The 23,657-nt window shown below is 38.5% G+C and overlaps 2 protein-coding genes across 9 annotated transcripts in view; one reads left to right on the plus strand and one right to left on the minus strand.

Annotated features, from left to right (window-relative positions):
• MED12L (mediator complex subunit 12L) overlaps positions 1-23,657 on the minus strand; it is a 361,426-nt gene that overhangs the window by 63,205 nt on the left and 274,564 nt on the right. For all 3 annotated transcript variants that reach the window (XM_069580602.1, XM_069580597.1, XM_069580588.1), the window contains 7 exons: positions 18,191-18,338; positions 11,587-11,705; positions 11,125-11,268; positions 10,123-10,286; positions 6,432-6,563; positions 1,283-1,510; positions 538-679 (listed from right to left, as the gene is read on the minus strand). In XM_069580602.1, coding sequence (XP_069436703.1) covers positions 538-679; positions 1,283-1,510; positions 6,432-6,563; positions 10,123-10,286; positions 11,125-11,268; positions 11,587-11,705; positions 18,191-18,338 — 1,077 coding nt within the window. The remainder of the gene's footprint in view (positions 1-537; positions 680-1,282; positions 1,511-6,431; positions 6,564-10,122; positions 10,287-11,124; positions 11,269-11,586; positions 11,706-18,190; positions 18,339-23,657) is intronic.
• P2RY12 (purinergic receptor P2Y12) overlaps positions 1-23,657 on the plus strand; it is a 49,090-nt gene that overhangs the window by 19,836 nt on the left and 5,597 nt on the right. For 2 of the 6 annotated variants that reach the window (XM_069580634.1, XM_069580646.1), the window contains one exon: positions 18,255-18,604. The exons of 2 other annotated variants lie outside the window; for them this stretch is intronic. The gene's annotated coding sequence lies outside the window, so the exon portion shown is untranslated. Of the gene's footprint in view, positions 1-18,142; positions 18,605-19,891; positions 20,125-21,638; positions 22,082-23,657 lie in introns of those variants that run through there. 2 more of the 6 variants (XM_069580650.1, XM_069580624.1) reach the window with 2 other exon arrangements.

Genomic DNA, 23,657 nt, shown 5'->3' on the forward strand with positions numbered 1-23,657 from the left:
GCAATGTGATAGTTGAGAAAATATGTGTTACTTTATAACGGACATCTCTTCAAAAACTTTCAGACACAGTCACTAAGAAAGACTGGACAGCTCTACAAACCTGAGCCTGGACATCCTAATCCCACACAACAGAACCAATACTCTAAGGAGAGTTTTTCTCACCTTAAGAAAACAAACTGGCTGACTTCAGAATGCAAACTGCTTTAGTTAAGTTATGCCCTGCACCATGAAGGACCCAAGGCACTTAGTAAACTATGAACAGACTACTCTGAGGAGACCACAGACAAGAAGTCTCAGCTAACAAAGAAGGAGACTCCTGGCATCTCCACTCTAAATTAAGCTATTTAAGTTTTTTGGGGTTTTTTTGGGTTTTTTTCATTTACTTATCCTTGGCAATCACACTCTGGTTTATCACTTCTACAGAGAGAGAAGAAAACAATTTATATTATTTCACTTAAGAGTTGAGTCAACTAAAAAAAATTACTAATTGAATATTTAGTTGCACAGCTGAGTTTTTAAATGCAACAGGAAACTTACATCTACAGTGCAAAGAACATCATTAAACCCCCACACGTGATTTGAAGAACAACAAAGAGCCTTCAGGACCCCCAGCCATTCTGAACTGAGAACAGTGCAGCAGGCCGTCAGCTCGGAGGAGAAATTGGCTATGTCATTAATCCTACAAAGAAGAAAAAGAACATAGGAGGAAGTAACAAAAGACAAATACTCGTACAGGATAAACTCAACGAACATATAATTTCAGTATCATCGAACATGGGATTCATTTCTTAGATTCAAGGATATAATAAAAATCCACTTGACAAACTACCTACTAGAATACAGGACAGAAGAGAAAGGAAATGTCTTCACATGTTTTCTAATATTTAATGCTGTCTAGCAACAAACAATAACCAGTACAGATAGCAATTAACATATTTTTAGTTCTGTAAACAAATCTGACCTATGAATTCATGCCTTTAAAAAACATTTTAAAAAGTAAAAAGAAGACCTAAATCCAACATTTCCAAAATTATGTGTATTTTTCATTGGTATTTTTGTCATATATGTTTTTGAAAACGGATCAGACAACTGATGGACTGTATCTAGAGCATCTTATGTCAGAGCAATAAGCCAGGTTAAGAAAAGCAGCCAGAATAGAGCTGAAGTAAACTCAGTTACAAAATAAGATTTAAAAAACAAAGCCGAATGTCTCAAATTAAAGATCTGAATTTCAAAGTAGCAATCGTGTAACAACTGCGTTTAATCAAAAAGCCCAGCTCACCTTCCAGCATCCTGATGACCCATACATACATTCATGAGAGTGTTACAGACAAAGCTGTAGCGATTGGCTGCGTTGTCACTGAGGATCTTGCCCAGCACTGAGTAGTTGATGCTACGGGCCGAGGGATTCTCAATAAAATCCATCATGAAGTCCGGATCCCATCGCAAGTTAGAATTTGCAGGAATCACATTATTATATATGGTTTGCTTTACTTTTGAACAGGCACTACTGAGGTTAGAAGAAGAAGAGTTAAAAGACAAAACAAAACTACAATAACTAGAAAATGACTTCATTTAAGGACAGATTAAATGGCAACTGTAAAGTATTCCTAGAGAAAGCTCACATTATGGATTCTTGATTCCAACTTCCCAATAATAAGCATTGGACACATTGCCTAGAATGTTCTAGCTCCTAAACAGTTACTAATTGGGTAGAGGAACAAAACAAAAATAAGACATTTGGGTACTAATTTTAACTTAAAGGTCGTTTCTACATTTTACATGCTTTAAAAATAAAATCATCTACTAACACGTCCAACAACTTTTCTGAATAGTGAGTGTTATAACTTAAGACTAATAAAAATGGATTGGATTACACACCCGCAATAACTTGGTGTTTTTACCCTAATCATGCATCCTGTAAAACTATTCCTCTCCATTCGGAATATCCAGCGAGGTTCATGTGTCATGCCTAACTAGGAAAGAAGAGTTCACTCCCTGCCTTCAAGGAGTTTAAATTCTAGGAAGGCGGATACGGATAATATACAAAGTCTATGAGAGTAGGGAAACCATTATACTGTTCCTAAAAATGTATCATGTTGTGCTTCTCCGTGGCATCTAGGGTGTTTTAAGAACCTGGTTTACAATATTCAGAATTATACAGAATAATATATAGAATATATTGTGTAAGTGTATAAGAGAATTAGAAATCATCCTCTCAAATCTTGCTCTGCAGCTACGGCTGAAGGATGACCTGATTTCGGAGCTCAGACCCCAAGTGCACATTGCTGTCCTTGCCCACTTGCTGTGGATACCAAGTCCATAAACAACATTTCATCTTCTCTATAAAAGAGCTATTTTAAGCAACAGAAAATTTTTTCTATTTAAATTTCAGTGAATTTATTTGTGATCAAGGTGACATGCCCTAGTTTTATGCACCTATAAAAATAGTAGCCAGGAATGATTTCCTCACAAATGAAAAGATCTATAGACTCTTTTGGAGAAGGCTCTGGCAAACCACTCCGGTACTCTTGCCTTGAAAATCCCATGGACAGAGGAGCCTGGTAGGCTGTAGTCCATGGGGTCACAAAGCGTCAGACACAACTGAGCGACTTCACTTTCACTTTTCACTTTCACGCTTTGGAGAAGGAAATGGCAACCCAGTCCAGTGTTCTTGCCTCGAGAATCCCAGGGACGGGGAGCCTGGCAGGCTGCCATCTATGGGGTCACACAGAGTCAGAATTGACTGAGTGACTTAGCAGCCGCAGCAGCAGCATACACTCTTTATCCTAAACTGTTACCACTGACAACTGCTTCCAGAAAACAGAGATTGCTCAGTTCAGTGTTTACCAAAATGTGACTTCAGATTTTCTCCTTCACAATCACCTTCGGGAATTTGTAAAAATTAAAAGACTTGTGGACCTCACTGTTAGGTGTATGGAATCTGTATGCTTTAAACAAACAAACAAACAAACAAAAAACTGTCCCAGGTAAAACTAAGTCCCAGATAGGCTTGGAAAGTATTGGGCCAAGAGGGAGGACTAAAGCCACCCACTAAATGGTAGCAAATACAACTTTCTACATGCTTTTTCTTTGCAGACAACTTATATACATGCTTCTCAGTGGTTGCTGAAGGATATAAGTTTGCAACCTGAATTCATGACCTGTTCAAAATGACAAATATTAAATAGTTCCCAGAGCTTTTATTCATTTAACTTTAAAATGGGGTTATTTATGGCTGCGCTGGCTCTGCACTGCTGCAGGAAGGGTTGCTCTAATTGTGGCAGGCAGGGGCTCCTCTCGAGTTGTGGTGTTCAGGCTTCTCATTGTGGTAGCTTTTCTTGCTGCAGAGCACAAGCTCTGGGCGTGTGGGCTTCAGTAGTTGTGGCTCGCATGGGCTTAGTTGCTTCACGTCATGTGGAATCTTTCCTGACCAGGGACCAAACCCATGTCCACAGGATTGGAAGGTGGGTTCTTAACCAATGGACCACTAGACAAGTCCTCCAAGCACGTTTAAAATCTCTCTTTTCCCTGTCTAAACCCTTGCCATGCTTTCCACTCAACTTTCAAACATTCTCACTTAGCAATAGTTCTAAATTTGCTTTACCTCTCCACTAAAAAGGAAATAAAAACCAATTTTTCTCTCTGCTGGTCCCCTTCCTAGTATCAGTCCCTGGTTTCCTCTACCTCCCAGTATTCCGAGTGTTAAGGAAACAGAGTTCTGCAAATAGCAAAGCAGTATCTTTTTTCAACTTTCCACTTAATTCTAACAATCTACCCAAGTATGTCTTTAGAAAGCAAAAAATCTCTGCTTTTCTTTCTGCATTTTTTTATGAGTTAGCCTCACTTCTCTGGGACTTCTTTCAAGTTGATGCGCTCCTGCCTCCACTTATAATTTTCCTGAACTTTGTGGTTCATGCTGAGTCTCCTCACCCTTCATTTTGAACCTTCCTATTTCACTTATTACACTCTTTACAAATGAGTTCTAGGTTTTAATGAAACATTAGCTGCCATCAAGGTCACTGTCAAATTCTTAGCACTCTCTGTTTCAGGAGTATATGCAGTTAACAAACAAATAAAAACTCTCATTTCCTTCTGAAGCTGTATGCATCATAAAAACCTGATACAATAATGAACGCAACACATAGCTCAAGGCCAAAATGACTTATATTCAAATGTGGGTTTCATCATTTATTAATTTACGATGAAGAATAATCATTTATTGATAGGAAAAATTACTTCTACTTCCTGGGGCTGTTAGGAGGATTAAAGATCTTGATGAAAACAACCCAGCAAAGCCCTTGGCACACAGCAGCAGCTCGGTCATAGTGAATGTTACCTGCTCCGTCCATGTCTGACTCTTTTTGACCTCTCAGACTGTAGCCCACCAGGCTCCTCTGTTTATGGGGTTCTCCAGGCAAGAAACTGGAGTGGGTTGCCATGCCCTTCTCCAGGTTATCTTCCCAATGTAGGGATCAAACCAATGTCTCCTGCACTGGCAGGCACTTTTTTTACTCGTCTGAGCCACCAGGGAAGCCTGCTCAGTCATAAGTAGATGTGATTAGTGATCTATTTCATTCAAATATTACACTTATACACATTATAGATGATGTTTCAGATCGAATCATTCAAACTGGTTTAGTAATATATTAATAGACATCTCTCTGAACATCTAGCTTTTCTTCAACCATTTTCTTAATCCTAGACTACAAATAACACTTGACTTGAAGGTATTCCAAGAGAATTGCCATTTTCTTCCATGTCTTTAATTGCTAATGCTAAGCAGCCCCTCAGTTCATTGTTGGTCTCCTAAGTTTCTGCACAGCCAGAGTGCAATACTTGAATTAACTCTCTTAACATGCTTTACTACCCTGCAGGAGCATTAGCGGTCAAACACTGTGGCTTTCTTGAGAAACATACAGGGCTGTTGCAAGAACCCAGTCATCTATGAGAAAACTCTCTGAAAACTGTAAACTGAAAGCTCTCTGCAAAGTAACAGAAGAACATGGGTTTTTCCATTATTTCTGGGGGAAAATATTAATATTTCATAAGGGATTATTTTTAAACCTAATTCAGTTCATAAAGACATACTTTCACATACTATCAGTACCATTAAAAATATCACAGATATTGTTTTTGGTATAGATCATTCTTTAAATAGATTTTTTTTTTTTTCTGCAGTGCCTACTATGAGCCAGATACTCTTCCAAGGTACTGGGATAGAGCAATGAAGAAAACATAAAGCTTCTGCTCTCAAGAAGCTTATATTCTAGAAAGGAGCCAGGCCATAAATAAGTGTATAATGTATGAAGTGGGGAGGGGGAATCATGCTAAGCTCAGTGAATGACAGAGAGTGGGGGCAAGGGCTGTCCTACTTCAAAGAGGCTGATCAGAGAGACAGAGCCCTGAATAAACTGTGGGAGTGAGCAAGTAACTGCAGGAAAACTTTGCAAGAGCGGTAACAGCCAAGTGCCAAAGCTCTAAGATGGGAGTGTGTTTAGAATGTTTGGAGACCCATAGGGAGGTCCATGTGGTTAATCTGAACAGAGAGAAAGAGAAGACAGGGCTGGATCCAGTAGATCCTGAAGGATTTTGAATTCTATTCTGAGTAGATAAGAAGCCACTAGTATATGTCAAGTTATTCTTGTTTCAAAAGGGTGATTTTTGAAGACGTGTTGAGAATACTCTTAGGAGAATCAAGGATGCAAGCCAAGTAAGCAGTTAGAAGGAAAATGCGATGGTCCAACCAAGAGATGAGCATGGTGGGAGTGGCAAAGCAATACAGAGAGATCAGGTTCTAGATGTACCTGGAAGACAGTTTCTCAGATTTACATACAAACTGGATGCAAGGTACAAGAGAGTGAAGAAAATCATAACTGACTATTCTTTCCTTGCCTGATTCTCAATTCCAAATTTATTTTGTCAGCTATTACCATTTCCTTCCCTCCACCAATCATCTAATCATCTAATTAATCATCTAAACTTCCTCAAACAACATTAAGTAAGTAAGGAGTTTCCAGCACCTGTCCATCTGTTGGGGCTACAAGTGCTAAACTGCAAAGAATGACAAGGAGCCAGAAATGCTATTTCAAGTAGGAAAGAAAAGGAGTCAAAGAAATAAACGCAGGGAGAAAGGAAGTATGCAAACGATGGGGAAACAATTTTCTAAGTGAGGTAATAGCAACTGCAAAATACAGAATGTTTTCTATTCTACCAATATTGCAATCAGAGTTAAACATGCATAGTAATTTGGAATAGGAAGTTACAGGTACAATGAAATGTACTTCAACAGGAATTCTGGCAGATATAATTAGGATTATTTCTCATTATTAAAAAGGATGACAATATTGGTTGGCCCACAGGAAAAAAAAAAAAAAAGCGGGGCGGGGGGCATAAACCTATTCTTATTCTTTTGACTTTCTTCTACCCACCTGAAGAGGTCTCCAAATTTACTTCTGAGGTGGCTACATGACACGTAGAGATCGTAGAGGTAGGCTAAGATGCATCTTTCAGGGGAAGAACATTCTGAGGGGTTCACAACATGCTTTACCACACCACACAATCTAAGGAGAAAAATACACAAGGACATGAGACACATACTTTGTCAATATATATGTTATTGCTTGAATCTTTTAGAGAATATGTCCCTGATTACTTTGAGTAAGAAAAAAACATATCAGACCGTTAACACTAATCATTATAGCAAGTAAATAACTGAATAAAATATCATTTTCTATTATGATATTGAAACACTAAGTATTTTTAAAACTTCAGAAATGCCATTAATAATAAGAAATGAAAGAAATTCCTCCATACAGAAGATGTATAGGGAGGAGTCCATGAGTAAAGTTTCTGTACTAGGATATAAAACTTTTAGCAGAGAATCTCTCTTGAGTAAAAAGACTGATAAATTCAGGAAATATGCAAAGGACCCCATGCCCACTTTATAAAGGAGCAATTTCTTCATATCAGTAAGTTTGATAAGTTCAATTTTAAGACCATAAGCTGGTTCAGGCATGAAACTGACAAATTCATGGTTTGAGGTCACATTCTCCTTCTTTATCCAAACTAGAGACAACTTTAGTTAATCTTAATTAAGAATTCCAAACTCCTTCTTTTTGGTGATATGACACTCGCACTTCGGAAGAAGCGTTTACTACTCCAGTTTAGCAGATCAGGAAGATGGCCTCTCGGGCCACAGTTCATACAGCACACAATTCCACGTGACACATATAGACACCTGGCGGTCCATCCAACTCTCAGAGTCAGATTCCACCGCCACGCTGCATTTGATTACAGGGTTCAATACTACTACAACAGAGTCACGTATGACTCAAGATTATTAAAGCTGAAACATGTTTCAGAAATCATCTGATTCACCTTCTTTATCTTACAAAGAGGGCTCTGAGGCTCAGAAAGATAATGGAATTTGCCCACAAGGCAAAGAGCTAGTTTATAGCAGATCCTAAAAGAGAACTCAGGTCTCCAGAGGCCCAGTCTAGAGCCTTCTCTGCTGTTTAGAAGATGGGAGGAAGCCTGGGATGACAAGGCTGAGAAGGACACTGGAATCACAGGCAATACCTCCGGGCACCCTTCCCAAGACCTGTGACTTGAAGGCTCACACAGACTTGGACTTGTTATTCCCACTCCGGTAGCAGCAGAACCCTGATAGCTCTGTGGTTCAGCTGGCAATAGCAGAAGAAGAGCAGTGTTCCCTGAAATGGGTCTGCCAGGCTGTGGGCTTTTTCTCTGCGGGTGTAAATGAGAAATGCCTTTCAAAACAGAGAAGCGCCAACATCCAGAAAGAAATCCAGCCCAACATCAGAGGTGGGACTAGCAAACCATGCAAAGAAATAAGCATGTAGTATCCCAAGCCTGTGAACTGACAGCAGCCGATGCAGACTACTGAAAATGGCTGTCAGTTGCATCAAAAGTGTCCCAAAGTTAAGAAGAAAAGTAGGTGCTTCAGTTGTTACCTATAAAAACCAAAATAGCTCCAGGCATACCTTGAAAAAGCAAAGAATTATTTTGTGATTGAAGAAAACAAACAGGTATTGAAAGATTGCCAGGCATTTACTCTATCAAAGTCAGTGTTCCCTCGACTTCCTAGAAGTAACAAAATATTTCACATCGAGATCCAGTATGTTTATATAAGTACCCCAAAAAAAAAAAAAAAAAAACCCAACCCAGAATAAGAGTTTGGGGAAAAGTACTTATCTTTACTATATATGATAAAAAAACAAACACAAAGTGAATATCAAACATGATTTTATAAACATTTAATAGAACACAAATTTAAAATATCAAAATGAATGATAATGACATAATTTCAAAATAAAGGGAAAAAAAAAGCACTTGTGAAAAAGAATTATTTTCATTTCATGACCAATTAGGGCATTTCCATTCACAGTTTAAAAAGCATGGTGTAAATCAAACAGTATGAATGGGCTGCATAAATGATTGCTAACTGTTTCAGGAATCTGGCAGATTTATTAGCTATGAGATGCTGGGTACAACACTTCACCAGCCACTCCAATTAACAGGCCTGAGTGTCAGTTTCTTGACTTGGAAAATGGTACTAATTATTCAACTCCACAGGGTAGTTGAGGGCTGTAAAACAGTTCTATATTTTCTGGATTCTAAGGTAGCTATTTTTTACATTTAAGAATATCAGGGATGTTTCAGATGCCACTTAGTAATAATCTAAGTGTTTATTATCTGTGGCTTTTCTCTTATAAGAAGAGAAAACTTACGGTTCATCAAGGCTAAAATATTTAACTGGCTCAACAGAGAAAAAAAATTCTGCTGACGCTGGTCACAGAGAAAAAATTGAAGAAAGAGGCCAGAATAGGAGAGACAAACTTGAAGCAAAGATTAAGAAGATATTAAATCAGGTGTCTTCAAGTGATAAGATAGTATTTATTAGGTGAGGATGGCTGCAAATAGAGAAGAGGCACAGAAATACTTATATCAAGTTCAATGCTAGCAAAAGTCGAAAAGCAAAAATTCTACTTTAGCCTAAAATCTAGTCCAAAATGTACTTTAACTTTAAAGTGAAAATTTTCATCTTGGGAAATGCAGTTAAAGAAAAGCATATGTAGTTAAGAGACAGCCTCTTACATGAACTGAATGTAACAATAATTGGATTTACTTTGTTCTGTTTTTTTTTTTTAATTTATATGTTATTACAGAAACATCTTTAAGACTTCAAAGAATAGTTACAAATTAAAAAAGCTATGTGTAGAATTAATGTGGTAGCATTTCCTCTTTCCTCCAAAAGCTGCTGTTAAATAGATGCCACTCTAAAATAGATAGATTACATGTGCTGGATTACCAATAAAAAGCACTGTGAAACCAAAGAACCCCATGTTTGTCTTTTGAGCCCATTAGGAAAAATGGGAAAAAAAGAGGTAGCCTTTCTTTAAAGAACATATACATAAAGCCCGGAGAAAGAAGTTTGCAGTGGACAAAACAGAGCTCAGAATAAGTGTTTTGACAGCTCATTATATTTCTCTGGTGCCAGTAATTTCAGCCTCTAATGGTAGTGATGTAATTACTTAGCCCAACTTCTCTAATGGTAGAAGAGAAAACCTTAGCCTACAATTCATCCAAACTGAAAAAGACTAAGAATCAAAAAGTCATTTATTCTAGATTAACTCATCAAAATTTTCCTTTAATTTATAAAAGAAATGAAATTGAAAAGAAATCTGTAAGATGGTATGTGTTCAAAGCTTATTTGGAGCTAGATTCTCCAAATAGAAACTGAAATTACGTGAACAATGAAGCAACCGCATATTCACCAATCATAATAATTCAGAATTCTGGTCAGCAGAGATGACAGTAACTAGGGAGAGAGAAGTAGGCAGGCAGGCTTTCTACGCTTTTATCACCGTTCTGATAAACGCTTTCTGGCACAAGCCTTCTTTAACTATGCATCTTTTTATGAAACAAACAGTACTATTTTTTGTTTAAAGACACCATAAAACTTTATCACAAATACACATTCTATTGTTAAATCTATGAACAGGGGATATAGGAAGGTCTTTGTTCTTCTATTCAGTTATTATTTCAAAATAAGGCTTCTTTAAAAAAGCCACCTTACACATTTTAGGATATACCAACCCTTCAAACACCTGGGCTGTCTGGTCGGGGTTCAGGATCAGACAGCTGTGGTAGCGCCTGAGAACAGCCACAATGCAGACACACAGTCCTGTCGTGTAGCTTCCTGCCAGGCTGGAGGACTTCAGGAGCAGCTCCGCCTCCACAACACTCAGTTCATTCAGGAGCTGCAAAAGGCAAAACGATCGAATGAACATGGAGCTGCCCGAACAAATAAGAAAAAACGCTAATTTTTACACACGCTGGATATACTGAGGCATCCTAAAACTGCTTGATATCCTTTCTTGTTCTGCCGCAGGAACAATAAAATAAATAAAACCACCATCGCAGTACCTCAGGCAATTAAATGGCTTTTACTTTTAATCCTTTATCAAAATTATAGTTTTCCTTCTGTCTGGGCACCACGGTCCATGCCATCAAGAGGGATTCAATACTGAAATAGTTGCCAAAATGTTATGGTGGTCCAAAGTTCTGGACTGGATAGTTTCAGGAAAAAACACCCCTAGCCTCTTGATTTTCTTCCATTTACACCTCATTTTCAATAAATGGAAGTTATTCATCAGTATTTTCTTATCATTAACAAAGCTAACACTTCCAACAGAATAAGTAAAAGATATGTTTTATTTCTACTCACTAACAACATATACTAACAAAAGAACTCAACTATGTGTACAAGAAAAATAGTGGAACAAATCAACAATGTTTCATATTTTTTGCTCTTACATAAAATATACTCTAATATAAACAGCAAACAAATTTTCACCTTTCCCTAAGCAAAACAACAAAAGACAAATAAGAAATACAGTCAAAACTCTCATGATTTTTACTATTTTAACACCAATTATATTTATTTGAAAATTATGGACACAGATGCTAGCTGAAAATGCTAGTTAGATACTGTTGACACAGAATGTCTCAACTATACAAAATTGCATGGGGTGGCTCACTGTAAACTGTACAATGCCTAGCAGGTTTGCTTTGCTAAAAGGCAGATGCCTTTGATACCTGTATTGCAAAGTCAATGAGTCCATTGATATTTAGTGCTGGCTCCATGAGATCAAAGATGAGCTGAATGTGGTGAGCCAGTGGGAGATGGTATGATGTTCCTGATGCAAAGCTTGTGATTTGTTCTAGCACATTGTTAGAAATCTATGTGGAAAAAGTGAAAGTAGTTAGAAGACCAATATTCCAAATACCTTTTATGTATTATTTTAATTTTGGAAGGTAAGAAATGTGAATTTATACATGATTCTACTTAGAAGGTGAAACATATTTCTACAGAAAAGAAAATCACGTACAAATCAAATAATATCCTTAAAACAAATATAATTTGAAGAAATAAGACAAGCAGTCATTAAGATCTTGACCTAACTCTCCTAAAGGTAGAACTATAAATGTTTAATTAATTTCCAGATATTCCAGATATTCCTTAATAAATAATAATAATAAATCAGCTTTAATGGCTACCTGAGATGTCACTTGATGCTGATCAAAATATGAAAGGAGTTGAAGCTTTGTGAACACAGTCTCCAGGGTTGGAAATGCTTCCTGTTTGTTCTTCCTGGCTTTCTGTCCTTCATCTCCAACTAAATAAACACACAGTAGATACATTATTTTTCATTTAATGGAAGCTCTTGACCTTTTTCAGGGATACTTTTTTACTGAACTATAACACACATACGGAAAAGTATACAGACTCACTGAATTTCTACAAAAGAAATTAATTCATGTAATGAAACTCAAATAACAAAATCACATACCAAAACCCTAGAAGCTCTCTCAGGTTCCGTGCAGTCACTTCCCCGCCCCAGAGAACCAAGAGCCTGCCCTCTAATGGCTCAGATTAGTGTTGCTCACTCTATACAAACTGAATCATATGATATATATTTTTATATCTGTCATCTTTCACTCAGTAGAATTCTTCTGAGATTGATCCATATTGATGAGGTAATTCTAATCATTTTCTAAACATTAACAATTTTCATTTATGTGATATACTTAAATTTTGGCTATTAATGAGAAATGATAGTTGCTCAGTCGTGTCTGACTTTTTGCAACCAAAGCCCTAGTCCCACCAACCTTCTCTCTCCATATAATTCTCCAAGTAATACTTACTGGCTGGGTTGCCATTCCCTTCTCCAGGATTAATGAGAAATCCCTCCTTAAATATTTCTTACTCACTGACTTTTAAAATATGATGTCAACATTGAATGGGGAAAAAAAAAATCACCCAGGCTCAAATGAACATGACAGAAAACTCCATTGGTATCTTGTTAGGAGACTGTCTAACAACTTAGTATGTAAAAAGGGAAATCTACACAATTCCTAACTTTTTAGGGGACAGGAAAGAATTAAATCTGTCCACATTACTGGAAAAGTGCTAACTTTATAATTTAACATAGAGAAGTTTGGAAAAAATAAAAGTAAGAAATACTACGAACACTGCTTATTCCAGAAGAGCTCTTGTTATTGACAGCTCTGAGGATAAGATCCAAAAATAATTAGGTCCTTTTTAAAAATACTTTTTAATATATGTATTTACAAATACAAATCTAAAACCAAGAAAATGCTGTACTGTATGATCTCAAGGTTCTCTTCCAACACTATGATATTAAGTAGTCAAATGCTACTGAAACAAAACCCTCCTCACACACCGTCTTATATGGGAAAGTTTAATTTCAGGGAACAAAGGTTGTTTTACAGACTTTTGTATTTAAGAAAGATTTCACTAAACTAAACCACTACACCATTCAGGTATGACCTAAATCAAATCCCTTATGACTATACAGTGGAAGTGAGAAACAGATTTAAGGGACTATACCTAACAGACAGAGGGCCTGATAAACTATGGATGGAGGTTCATGACACTGTATAGGAGACAGGAATCAAAAACATCAAGAAAAAGACTATCAAACCCAAGAAGAAGAACCGTAAAAAAGCACAATGGCTGTCTCAGGAGGCCTTACAGCCATCTGTGAAAAGAGGGGAAGTGAGAAGCAAAGGAGAAAAGGAAAGATATACCCATCTGAATGCAGAGTTCCAAAGAATAGCAAGGAGAGATAAGAAAGCCTTCCTCAGTGATCAATGCAAAGAAATAGAGGAAAACAACAGAATGGAAAAGATTAGAGATCTCTTCAAGATAACTAGAGATACCAAGGGAACATCTGATGCAAAGATGGGCTCGATAAAGGACAGAAATGGTATGGACCTAACAGAAGCAGAAGATATTAAGAAGAGGTGACACGAATACACAAAAGAACTGTATAATAAAGAACTTCACAACTCAGATAATCACGAAGGTGTGATCACTCACCAAGAGCCAGACATCCTGAAATGTGAAGTCAAGTGGGCCTTAGGAAGCATCACTACGAACAAAGCTTTAGTGGAGGTGATGTAATTCCAGTTGAGCTATTTCAAATCCTCAAAGATGATGCTGTGAAAGTGCTGCACTCAATATGCCAGCACATTTGGAAAACTCAGCAGTGGCCACAAGACTGGAAAAGGTCAGTATTCATCCCAATCCCATGGAAAGGCAATGCCAAAGAATGCTCAAACTACTATACAACTGCACTCATCTCACACGCTAGTAGAGTAATGCTCAAAATTCTCCAAGCCAGGCTTCAGCAATATGTGAACCGTGAACTTCCAGATGTTCAAGGTGGTTTTAGGAAAGGCAGAGGAACCAGAGATCAAATTGCCAGCATACACTGGATCATCGAAAAAGCAAGAGAGTTCCAGAAAAACTTCTATTTCTGCTTTATTGACTGTGCCAAAGCCTTTAACTGTGTGGATCACAATAAACTGTGGAAAATTCTGAGAGAGATGGGAATACCATCACCTGACCTGCCTCTTGAGAAACCTGTATGCAGGTCAAGGAGCCATAGTTAGAACTGGACATGACATGGAACATGGTTCCATGGTTCCAAATAGGAAAAGGAGTACATTAAGGCTGTATATTGTCACCCTGCTTATTTAACTTCTATGCAGAGTACATTATGAGAAACACTGGGCTGGAGGAAGCACAAGCTAGAATCAAGATTGCCGGGAGAAATATTAATGACCTCAGATATGCAGATGAAACCACCCTTATGGCAGAAAGTGAAGAACTAAAGAGCCTCTTGATGAAGGTGAAAGAGGAGAGTGAAAAAGTTGGCTTAAAGCTCAACATTCAGAAAACTAAGATCACGGCATCTGGTCCCATCATTTCGTGGCAAATAGATGGGGGAATGGTGGAAACAGTGGCTGACTTTATTCTGGGGCTTCAAAATCACTGCACCTGGTGACTGTGGCCATGAAATCAGAAGACGCTTACACCTTGGAAGGAAAGTTATGACCAACACAGACAGCATATTACAAAGCAGAGACATTACTTTGTCAACAAAGGTCTGTCTAGTCAAGGTTATGGTTTCTCCAGTGGTCATGTATGGATGTGAGAGTTGGACTGTGAAGAAAGCTGAGCGCCAAAGAATTGATGCTTTTCAACTGTGGTGTTGGAGAAGACTATTGAGAGTTCTTTGGACTGCAAGGAGATCCAACCAGTCATCCTAAAGGAGATCAGTCCTGGGTGTTCATTGGTAGGACTGATGTTGAAGCTGAAACACCAATACTTTGGCCACCTGATGCGAAGAGCTGACTCATTTGAAAAGACTCTGATGCTGGGAAAGATTGAGGGCAGGAGGAGAAGGGGACGACAGAGGATGAGATGGTTGGATGGCATCACCGACTCAATGGACATGGGTTTGGGTGATTTCTCTTTCAACAACAAGCAAATATGGTTTAGGGGCAAAAGACAAGCAAAAAACCCAGGCTGTTTTATTTCCTCAAACAAACAGAGAATCAAAATGTGCTGAGTAAAATAAGGTACAAGATTATGTGTAACTTTTGCCAAATAACACCAAATATAATGCAAAGAATAAGAATAAAGAAGTTCATGAAACCTACTAGTTTTTCAATATCTAGTCTAAGGTACAAACTAAGTGTGATATTTGCCTTCAATATAACTGCTCACAGGTCATAAGTGTGTTTAAAATATTCAAGTTTTGAATTTTTCACTTACTAACATCAATGATCCAAGACTGAAAGCTTACACCAATAGTCTTGGATACCATGAGCTTTGGAAGTGAAGTTAATATATTTATTCAGTCTTTCTTGGGACCAAAACCAACTGTGTCATCAAGAAAAGTAAAAGAATTGAGGATCAAGACCCAGCATGAGAACTCAAAAGAGCCTCTTTATTGGTCTCTCTATATTTACTTACACATAGCTAAGTGGAAGAAAAATTTAAGAAATTACTGTTGGTTCTCAAAGGAATATTTTATTTTAATGACATTTACATAAGCAATAATATAATAGTAATTCATAGATGTTCATCTGTTTTATGTTCATTTGCTTTCAAAATATATATTATTGCTCTTCTGTGGCTTAATTTTGGTTTTCCATTTTTTAAAATAATTCTAATCCTGGTGCTCACTTCAGCAGCACATATACTGAATCTCTAATCTTAGAAGTTTGTGCTTTTGTTGTTATGATAAACTTCATTAGTGGTTTGAAAATTCATATCCAAAGATGACCTGTCAATGTAAATGTAGAATGAGACTTGCCTACTTCGACTTGAAATGTCATTTCAACATTAGATTATAAATCCACCCCACCCTCCCAGGCAAAGTCTGGTCGGTCTGAGACCATACCTAATGAGTTCCTCAAATTCATGCTTTTATTTGTAACCAGAAATCAAACACATGCTAACACAATCTGTTTTCTGGCCTCACCAGCATATCAGTGCTAGTGTTTACACAGTGACTTAAACTTAAGACTCCTCAGGAGAAGGCAGCTCGCTATCCCAAATTAACAAACATATTTCTGATTGATGAGGAGTTTTATTTAGAATGTGGGAAAGACAAAATCCCCAATGAAGATGCCCCTTCTCCTCAGCGGTGCCTCTAGTACCAAATATCTCAAAAATTAGTGTGGAAGAACAATGATCTCCTGGTGAGTCCACAGGCAAGAACTATTTAAGAGACTAATCCAAAGATAGGACAGATGATAGCGAAACATTTTTAAAAAACTCTTTGTAAAGAAAGGAAGTGGACTCAGCAGAAAAGGACACCACAGCGCTTCCTTCCTTGTCTTACCCCTCACCCTTCCAACACCACACATTCCACAGGATCTGGAAAGACTTGCTAAAATTAATTTAGGAAAAGCCTGTTACTGAACCTCCTACAGAGAAAGTGTCCATCCCATTCCCAAATATACAAAAGAGTAGTTTCGGATACATTTTGCTAGCCAGCTGCTGAGCTTCGAAATTCAGCCTATTTCCTCTTTTCTTTAATAGAGAAAACAGAAAAATAGCAGATCGACAGTTTTTTTAGAGCAGTTCTTCCCCCTCCTCACAGTCTCGATAATGGCAACAGGTTTCATTTCCCTTCCACAACCTCATGGAGCTCCTAGAGCACTAGCTCCTTACGTGGCCACAGAAGAGAGTTGGGGAATCTGATGTAAATAACATGAAGGTAGCTGCCCCATTGAGTTCTAATACATCAGATGCCCAAAATACACTTTAAGACTAAAAAACATGCCACCCTCTTTCCTTGATTCTGCATCTGCACCCTTAATGATGGAGAGGAAAGAGAGCTATTTGCATTGGTTATATCTAAATTTTCTGTAGGAAAGTTCTACTGTGGACAAGCTTCAGTATTTTGTTCAGTTAAAGTCCTAGGACTGGATCCTCTGGGAAAAGGTTCATAAAACAGTATTTATTTTGTAGTGAACAACAACGTGGAATTCCTACAGGTGGTTTATGCCATGTGTAGCAAGTGTGCTATTTTCATAGGGAAAGTCCAAACATTTTTCCCATTGTATTACCTAAGTAAAAGCGAAATAAACACCACTGGTGGCAGTGGAGTATACAAAATGATTTCACATTTTAAATCATATGACTATCTAATAAAATAAATTTTGGAAAGGGTAATTAGGCCAATGTGAACCGGATAATTACAAAATTCCAATTGTGCAATAAGGTGACATAATACAAAGGCATAACTTCACTGTAAAAACTATGTAAAAAGATTGAGGAAAGAGCATTCCAAGTAAAGTCATTATGGAGCAAAGACCCAATTTTATTCTTAACAGAAATTGTTTGCAGATGCAAGTAGCCTCCACTACCTATTGCACCTATTCTCCTGAACAACATAAGAAAAGATCAGTCACTACACTGTCACGAATTTAAATTATCATGTAAATACGATGTGGCTTCCCTGGTGGCTCACTGGTAAGAATACGCCTGCCAATTCAGGAGATGTGGGTTCTATCTCTGGGTCAGGAAGACCCCCTTGGAGGAGGACATGTCAACCTATTCCAGTATGCTTGCCTGGAAAATCCCACGGACAAAGAACCATCATGAGCTAAAGTCCATGGGGTTGCCAAGAGTCTGACACGACTGAGCAACGAAACAACAACAAAAATATGATGAGCCAACTGCAAGCTTGAGAAAAGGATGGAATTAGGGGAACAGACCTCTTCCAGACTAAGGGTTTTCCATTTTCTAATACTTTATCACATATGCTTAGTTGCTCAGTCATGTCCAACTCTTTGTGACCTTTTGACTGTAGCCTACCAGGTTCCTCTGTCCATGGGATTTTTCAGGCAAAAATACAGGAGTGGTTGCCATTTCCTTCTCCAGGGGATTTTTCCAACAGAGAGACTGAACCCACATATCCTGTGTCTCCTGCATTGCAGGTGGATTCTTCACCTTCAGAGCCACCAGAGAAGTTGTTTTAATACTTTATGTATGACTATTGCAGAAAATTTGGGAAATATGAAAAAAAGAGGAGCAAGTAAAAATTACCTCTATCCATGGAAGGCACCGTTTTAAATGGTGCCTATAAATAAATGGAATATATAACTATAAATGGAATCAAGGCCTTACAATTTCAATGTGCTTATTCATATTTCAATTTAACAGTCATTTGGGGGAGGAAACACCGCTGACCATGCCACGTATGACTTTGATAAAGACTGCTAAGGCAGAAGACAAAAGAGAGCAAATGGGGGCAAATGCATGAGGGCTCTTTACCCCCTGTCTCTGTGTTGCTCTTCTTATTTAGGATTTTCAAAATATCTTTGGTAATCTTCTTCAGCTGATGTCTGGCTTCGTCACGCTCTTTTCCCACTCCGTAAAGAAGGATTGTGCGCTGGTTACATTCATGACTTGAAGATTCATCCTGAAAGAGAGAAAACGCGTTTTGAAAGCCCTGTTTAAAGGGCGGGGTTCATGGACATGAAATGCGCTAACCACAGCATCTCCATGCTGGCTCGTGCGGTGGTGGCATCTGACCCGCCTTTCAATTCACCTCAACCTCCACTGGCAACACCCTTGTTTTTCCAGTTTGGAACTTGCTAAAGTTTAAAAAAAAAAACAAAACAAAAACACAGTGTCAACTGACCTGAAGTCTTAATAGAAGCAGTTGATGTGGGCGTACCTTACAGAGTAAGTTTTGACTCTTGATTGTTTAAAATTTAACATGGTGTTAATGTCACATCCTAATTACATACTAGCTATATTTTTTCCTTATGGAAAATGTTATTTCTTAGTAAGCTTGGTTTTCTATATTCACTAAACATTTTTAAACAGTTTATATTTTTGCTAGGATCCTCAAGTACTTTTACTAAAAAAAAAAAAAAAAAAAGTTCCATTAACTTCCAACATGACTGTGTAAGACACAAGAATGTATTTCTTTCCAAATGTAAACAAAAGACAGCATGGTCTTATTAGGTGTGAGAAAAATAGTTGGAAATGCAAACACATTCTGACACCACCTTCCTCTCCTGGACCACCTCCCTCCCCCACCCCACCCCCATCCCAAACACAGTGAATTCAAACACTGGATTTCCACAGGAGAGGAAATTACTAAGGCAGAGCATCACAAAAACACATTCCTTAATCAAAGTTAAATAATCCCAGACATGTCCTCTCTTATGCCTGGTTTTGAATTTTTCTATGTAATCTTTTCTCTTTGATCCTGTATTCCTAAATTTTCTTGGTAAAATTCCTAGTTCTATCATTTAGCCCATCTCCTTTTCTTACCATTTGCCCATATTTACTCGTGCGAGGTACTTAGTTCATAGTTCAGTCGCTCAGTCGTGTCCGACTCTTTGCGACCCCATGAATCACAGTACACCAGGCCTCCCTGACTTACTATCACTAATAGTATCTATCCCTAAGAAGCTCACGTGAGGGAAAGATTTGTCCCAGGAAAAACAAACTGTACTCTGTGCATATAAATTAGCAGTGGCTGCAAAAAAGAGCAGAGTCCTTGTGACCTGAAGCACACCAATGTTCAATATGGAGTACACTCGTGTGTGTGCTCTGCACAAGCAGCATTTTGCCCCTGCAGTCTTGAAGTGAGACCCTGTTGCCTCTCAGTCTCAGTCACTGTTCTCTCAGTCTCTTTTTGTCCTTCTGTCTTTCTCTGACCTGCCTGCATTCAAGGCACCATTTCCTTCTTTATAGCATTTTATCAGAAACATACATTTGCATAATCTGCCAATCTAGCTTGCTACCACAGCCCCAAATGTTATTTTAAGAGCTTCTTTAAAAAAAAAAAAAAAGCTAGCAGTGTTTTCTAGAAGCTGTTATTTAATACCCTGAGTTGCGTAATCTCTTCCAAAGTCTCAATGGACCTAACCCCAGCATAAAGTCAACATAGACAGTGATTCCTATAGCTCTATGACCTGAGCTACTGCACTAATCTCTGATTTTGTTGTTCCTCCACAGCATTACTGATATACTTCCTTTTTGTCTGGTGGGATGTGTAAATATAAGCCCTACAAAGGGAACAGAAAGGCAATGAGGAAACTGCACAAAATTCAGATGCCAGTCATGTGCCCTGGTGATTATTTTCAGTTAAGTTACCTGTCAAGTGGTTCTGATGCAAACTTGAGTGTGAGGGGTGATGGAAAGATGTTAGCAACAGCTGTTTAGAGAGTACCTACCTACAGCAAGACAAGGTACTACACACCCTGAAAAAATGCTTGGATGCATGTCCCCTGATTAAGGAGCACAGATTCAGTGTCATCCCAGTAGCATCTGCAGAGCTTGAGGCCCAAACAGGGAAGAGGAAGGATCCCTGTGTTCTATGGACATGGAGTACTATGGCTCCACACCGATCAAGTAACAGCCCAAGGTCAGGGTAAGAGAGGGCTTTGACTGCACCCAAAGTATGCCCTTGCCAACACCATGGTCCAGAATAACGAGCCTTTTTGAGCCTCAGATTCTTCCCCTAAAAACTGATAACACCTCCTTTATTACAAGGTTTGGGTGAGAACTGAGATATGTCTGTAAAAATGCTTAGTGGCATATCAGATACAGCACCCCCTGCTGCCCATTCATATTATTGCACCTCCCCCGGTAAGCACCCTACAGCCACATTACTACTCAGTATTTCCCAAAGGCACTGGGAACTTCCTTCCTTTGCTGGTCTCCTCTTGCCACCTGAAATACTCTCAACACCCTCAACCGCACTTGTAGAAATGCTGTGTGCAATGACAGCATTTCTGTCACCCGAGGTTAGTGAGAACCCTCACTACTACAGGGAAAGGGGTGGAGAGGACAGACTTTGGAGCATTTATCACAGTGTACAGCACTTATTTCCTCAGTATCTGTTAAATCTCTGTCTTCTCCACTAGACTGTCAGCTTTGTGAGGAAGAACCCAGGTCTATTTTATTCACATTTGCATTCTCCCAGGTATATTTTATTCACATTTGCATTCTCCTTAATGGCACTTAATATTTGATAAATATGTGAAACAAGGAATAATTAAGTAGATCAACCAAAAAACAAAAAGAATGGGGCAGGGATGAAGATAAGAACAAAACGTGGTTTTATAGAAAAGCTGGCTTGATAACTAAGTGTTGAAAAACTTAAGATGAGAAATGAGAGGCAGAGAGAAAGAGCAAAAAAGTTTGTAGGGTATAAATTAGGTCTTAATGGCAGAAATAAAAAATAAGAAGCAAAATCAAGAGGTACCTGAAAGAAGTCAGGAAAGGATTGGGAAGTTTCAAGACGGACTCACTAGATATAATCTGTTGGTGGGTAAAGGAGCAGGTTATAAGGGTAAGGAGCTCATGAATTCACCATTAGGCGAGAGAAATTCAAGGGGTGGGTGGAAACATATTACAAATGTCTAGTAGGTGGTTTGACAGCAGGTATAGTGTAGAAGTGACAGCTTAGGGAAAAAAGCAATATGTCACTAGAAGGGATTCAAACCCCCCATGTTCTCTTTGGAAAGGGTATGGGAGGGAAGAATGCTGAGACAGTGAAGGGGATAAATAAATCATCAAATGATGGATATAGTCTCCATAATTAAAAAGTAACCAAAGAAGTCAAGGTCACAAAAGTGAGGGAAGCAACAGTTAATAACAGGGGCCATCAACAGTGTTGAAAACAGTTAAGAACTCACAGTGGATGCTGGCTTCCCTGACTTGTTTCTTAAAAAAACAAACAAAAAATCGTGTGAACCTCAAAAGAGAAGTTTCTCTAGAGTGGTAGGGGCAGAGAGGAGGAAACAGGAGGTTGGAGTAACAGTGATGGTGCAATGGTGACTGTGAGGGAAGCAGCCCACACTTACTAGCAGCTAAGTGTAAAGAAAAATAGCTTGAGAGGAAAGTGGTCACTTTATTAGGATGGCCAATGACATACTTTCATTTCAAAGCTATGTTTCAAGTGAGTCTCCAGGAAGGAAATCCGGATTGGAAGGCAGATCATACTAACAAAGGAGACAGGCAACAGTGACCTCTTGTCTGGATTAACGTCAGAAGAAAGACGAGGACATCTTTCTACTTAACCACAGACAGAAATGAAAACTGGTGAAAATACAGGGAAATCTGGAGGTGAAGAAGTGAGACGCTGTATCAGTTCACTGGCCCTGTTATGCTCAGGGAATGGGCCAGAGGCAAAGTCATGAGGTAAGAGAAAGGGGATGGAATTAAAAAAAAAAAAAAAGAAGAAGAAGCCTGCAGCTAGCTGGGGGAAAACAAGCCCAAAGCACTGGTCACTCTCTACATGGGGCATGAAGACAGCTTTTCTGACATTTAACATTTTCTAGGGAAATCATGATAGCTGTTACTAGCTTTCAAAGAAGAAAGGCAACGTTTCTAAAAGCAAACCATCTTTCAATAGCCTACAAGATTCGTTTACATCCATTTTTTGTGCATGTAAAAAATGTACAAGCCTTCAAATAGCAACATACACATGAGAATAAGGTCAATCTCAGAAAATGGACCACATATTACCAAACGTATCGGATAAGTTCTGCTCTTTAAATTAAGTATTAAAACACTCTGAAGTTGCATGGCTGTAAAAGCTCACAGAGAGTGTTAGTTGCTCAGTCATATCCGACTCTTTGAGACTGCATAGACTGGAGCCCTCCAGGCTCCTCTGCCCATGGAATTCTCCAGGCAAGAATACTGGAGTGGGTAGCCATTCCCTTCTCCAGGGGATTTTTCCAGCCCTAGGGATCAAATGCATGTCTCCTGCATTGCAGGCAGATTCTTTACTGTCTGAGCTACCAGGGAAGCCCAAAACATCAGTATCAAAGGAGTATTCTCTTGTTGATACCCTGAAGGACACATCTGTTGGGCAGGAGAAAGAATCCATAGGACAGTCTATGGAAGTCTAGCCATCCCCTTTCATGCTTACCCACTGCTGTCCTTGAGTTAAGAAGGTCACCTCCCTATAAACTGAGTTCTGAAAATCTTATCCTCCTGATCAATCAGTTTTCTTTCTTCAGATAATATCTCAAACTCACAAAGACTTAACTGATTTTAAGAGCAATTAGGAGGATACACATCCAAAAACTCCGGAAGGCTTGTTGCATTGATACTATAGCAATTGAAAAATGTTCCTTAAGCCAAATGTTCTGAGAAGGGAAAACCGGAATTAACTGGTCTGATGTTAGTCATCCTCATTTCTTTAAAGTAAGTGACTAGAAACGTTGCCAAAACTTGTGTGTGAGTTCATAAGGATGTGACCACGGTGGTGAGATTAGAGCTGTGAACTCTCCTTTCATCTCCAGTCATTATTTCTTTCAGCTGAAGCATTCAATGGACCATGTTATTCTGTATAGAACAGAATAAATTCAAATCAGTGTTACAGCAGGAATAAGCCTTGGGCTGGTGGAGGAGAATGGGTGTGCACACTGCAGGGAGGCTTTGCTAAAGAAGGAGGAAATTAGCAGCAGCTTCTCAGTAGTATGACAACTGGAGTAATTTTTGTAATTACCTGGAGTAATTTTTTCTAAATCAAGAGAATCAGGGACTCCTATAATTAGATATTTAAAGGAAAGCTTTGTACAATAATAGCTTATAGTCAACAGTATGGCCAAAATGAGGCCTTTATCCAACAAACTCAGAGCATCCTAGGAGCATTATGGCTGTCAAGTGGATTAATTATAGACACCACTCCTATGCTTTCAAGCAAAACACGCAAGACAAGGATGACAAATAACTGGATCACCAGAGATAGTATACTTTTTTGTGTTTT

The sequence above is a fragment of the Ovis canadensis genome, chromosome 1 (genome assembly GCF_042477335.2).
Source record: "Ovis canadensis isolate MfBH-ARS-UI-01 breed Bighorn chromosome 1, ARS-UI_OviCan_v2, whole genome shotgun sequence".
Classification (NCBI taxonomy): domain Eukaryota; kingdom Metazoa; phylum Chordata; class Mammalia; order Artiodactyla; family Bovidae; genus Ovis; species Ovis canadensis.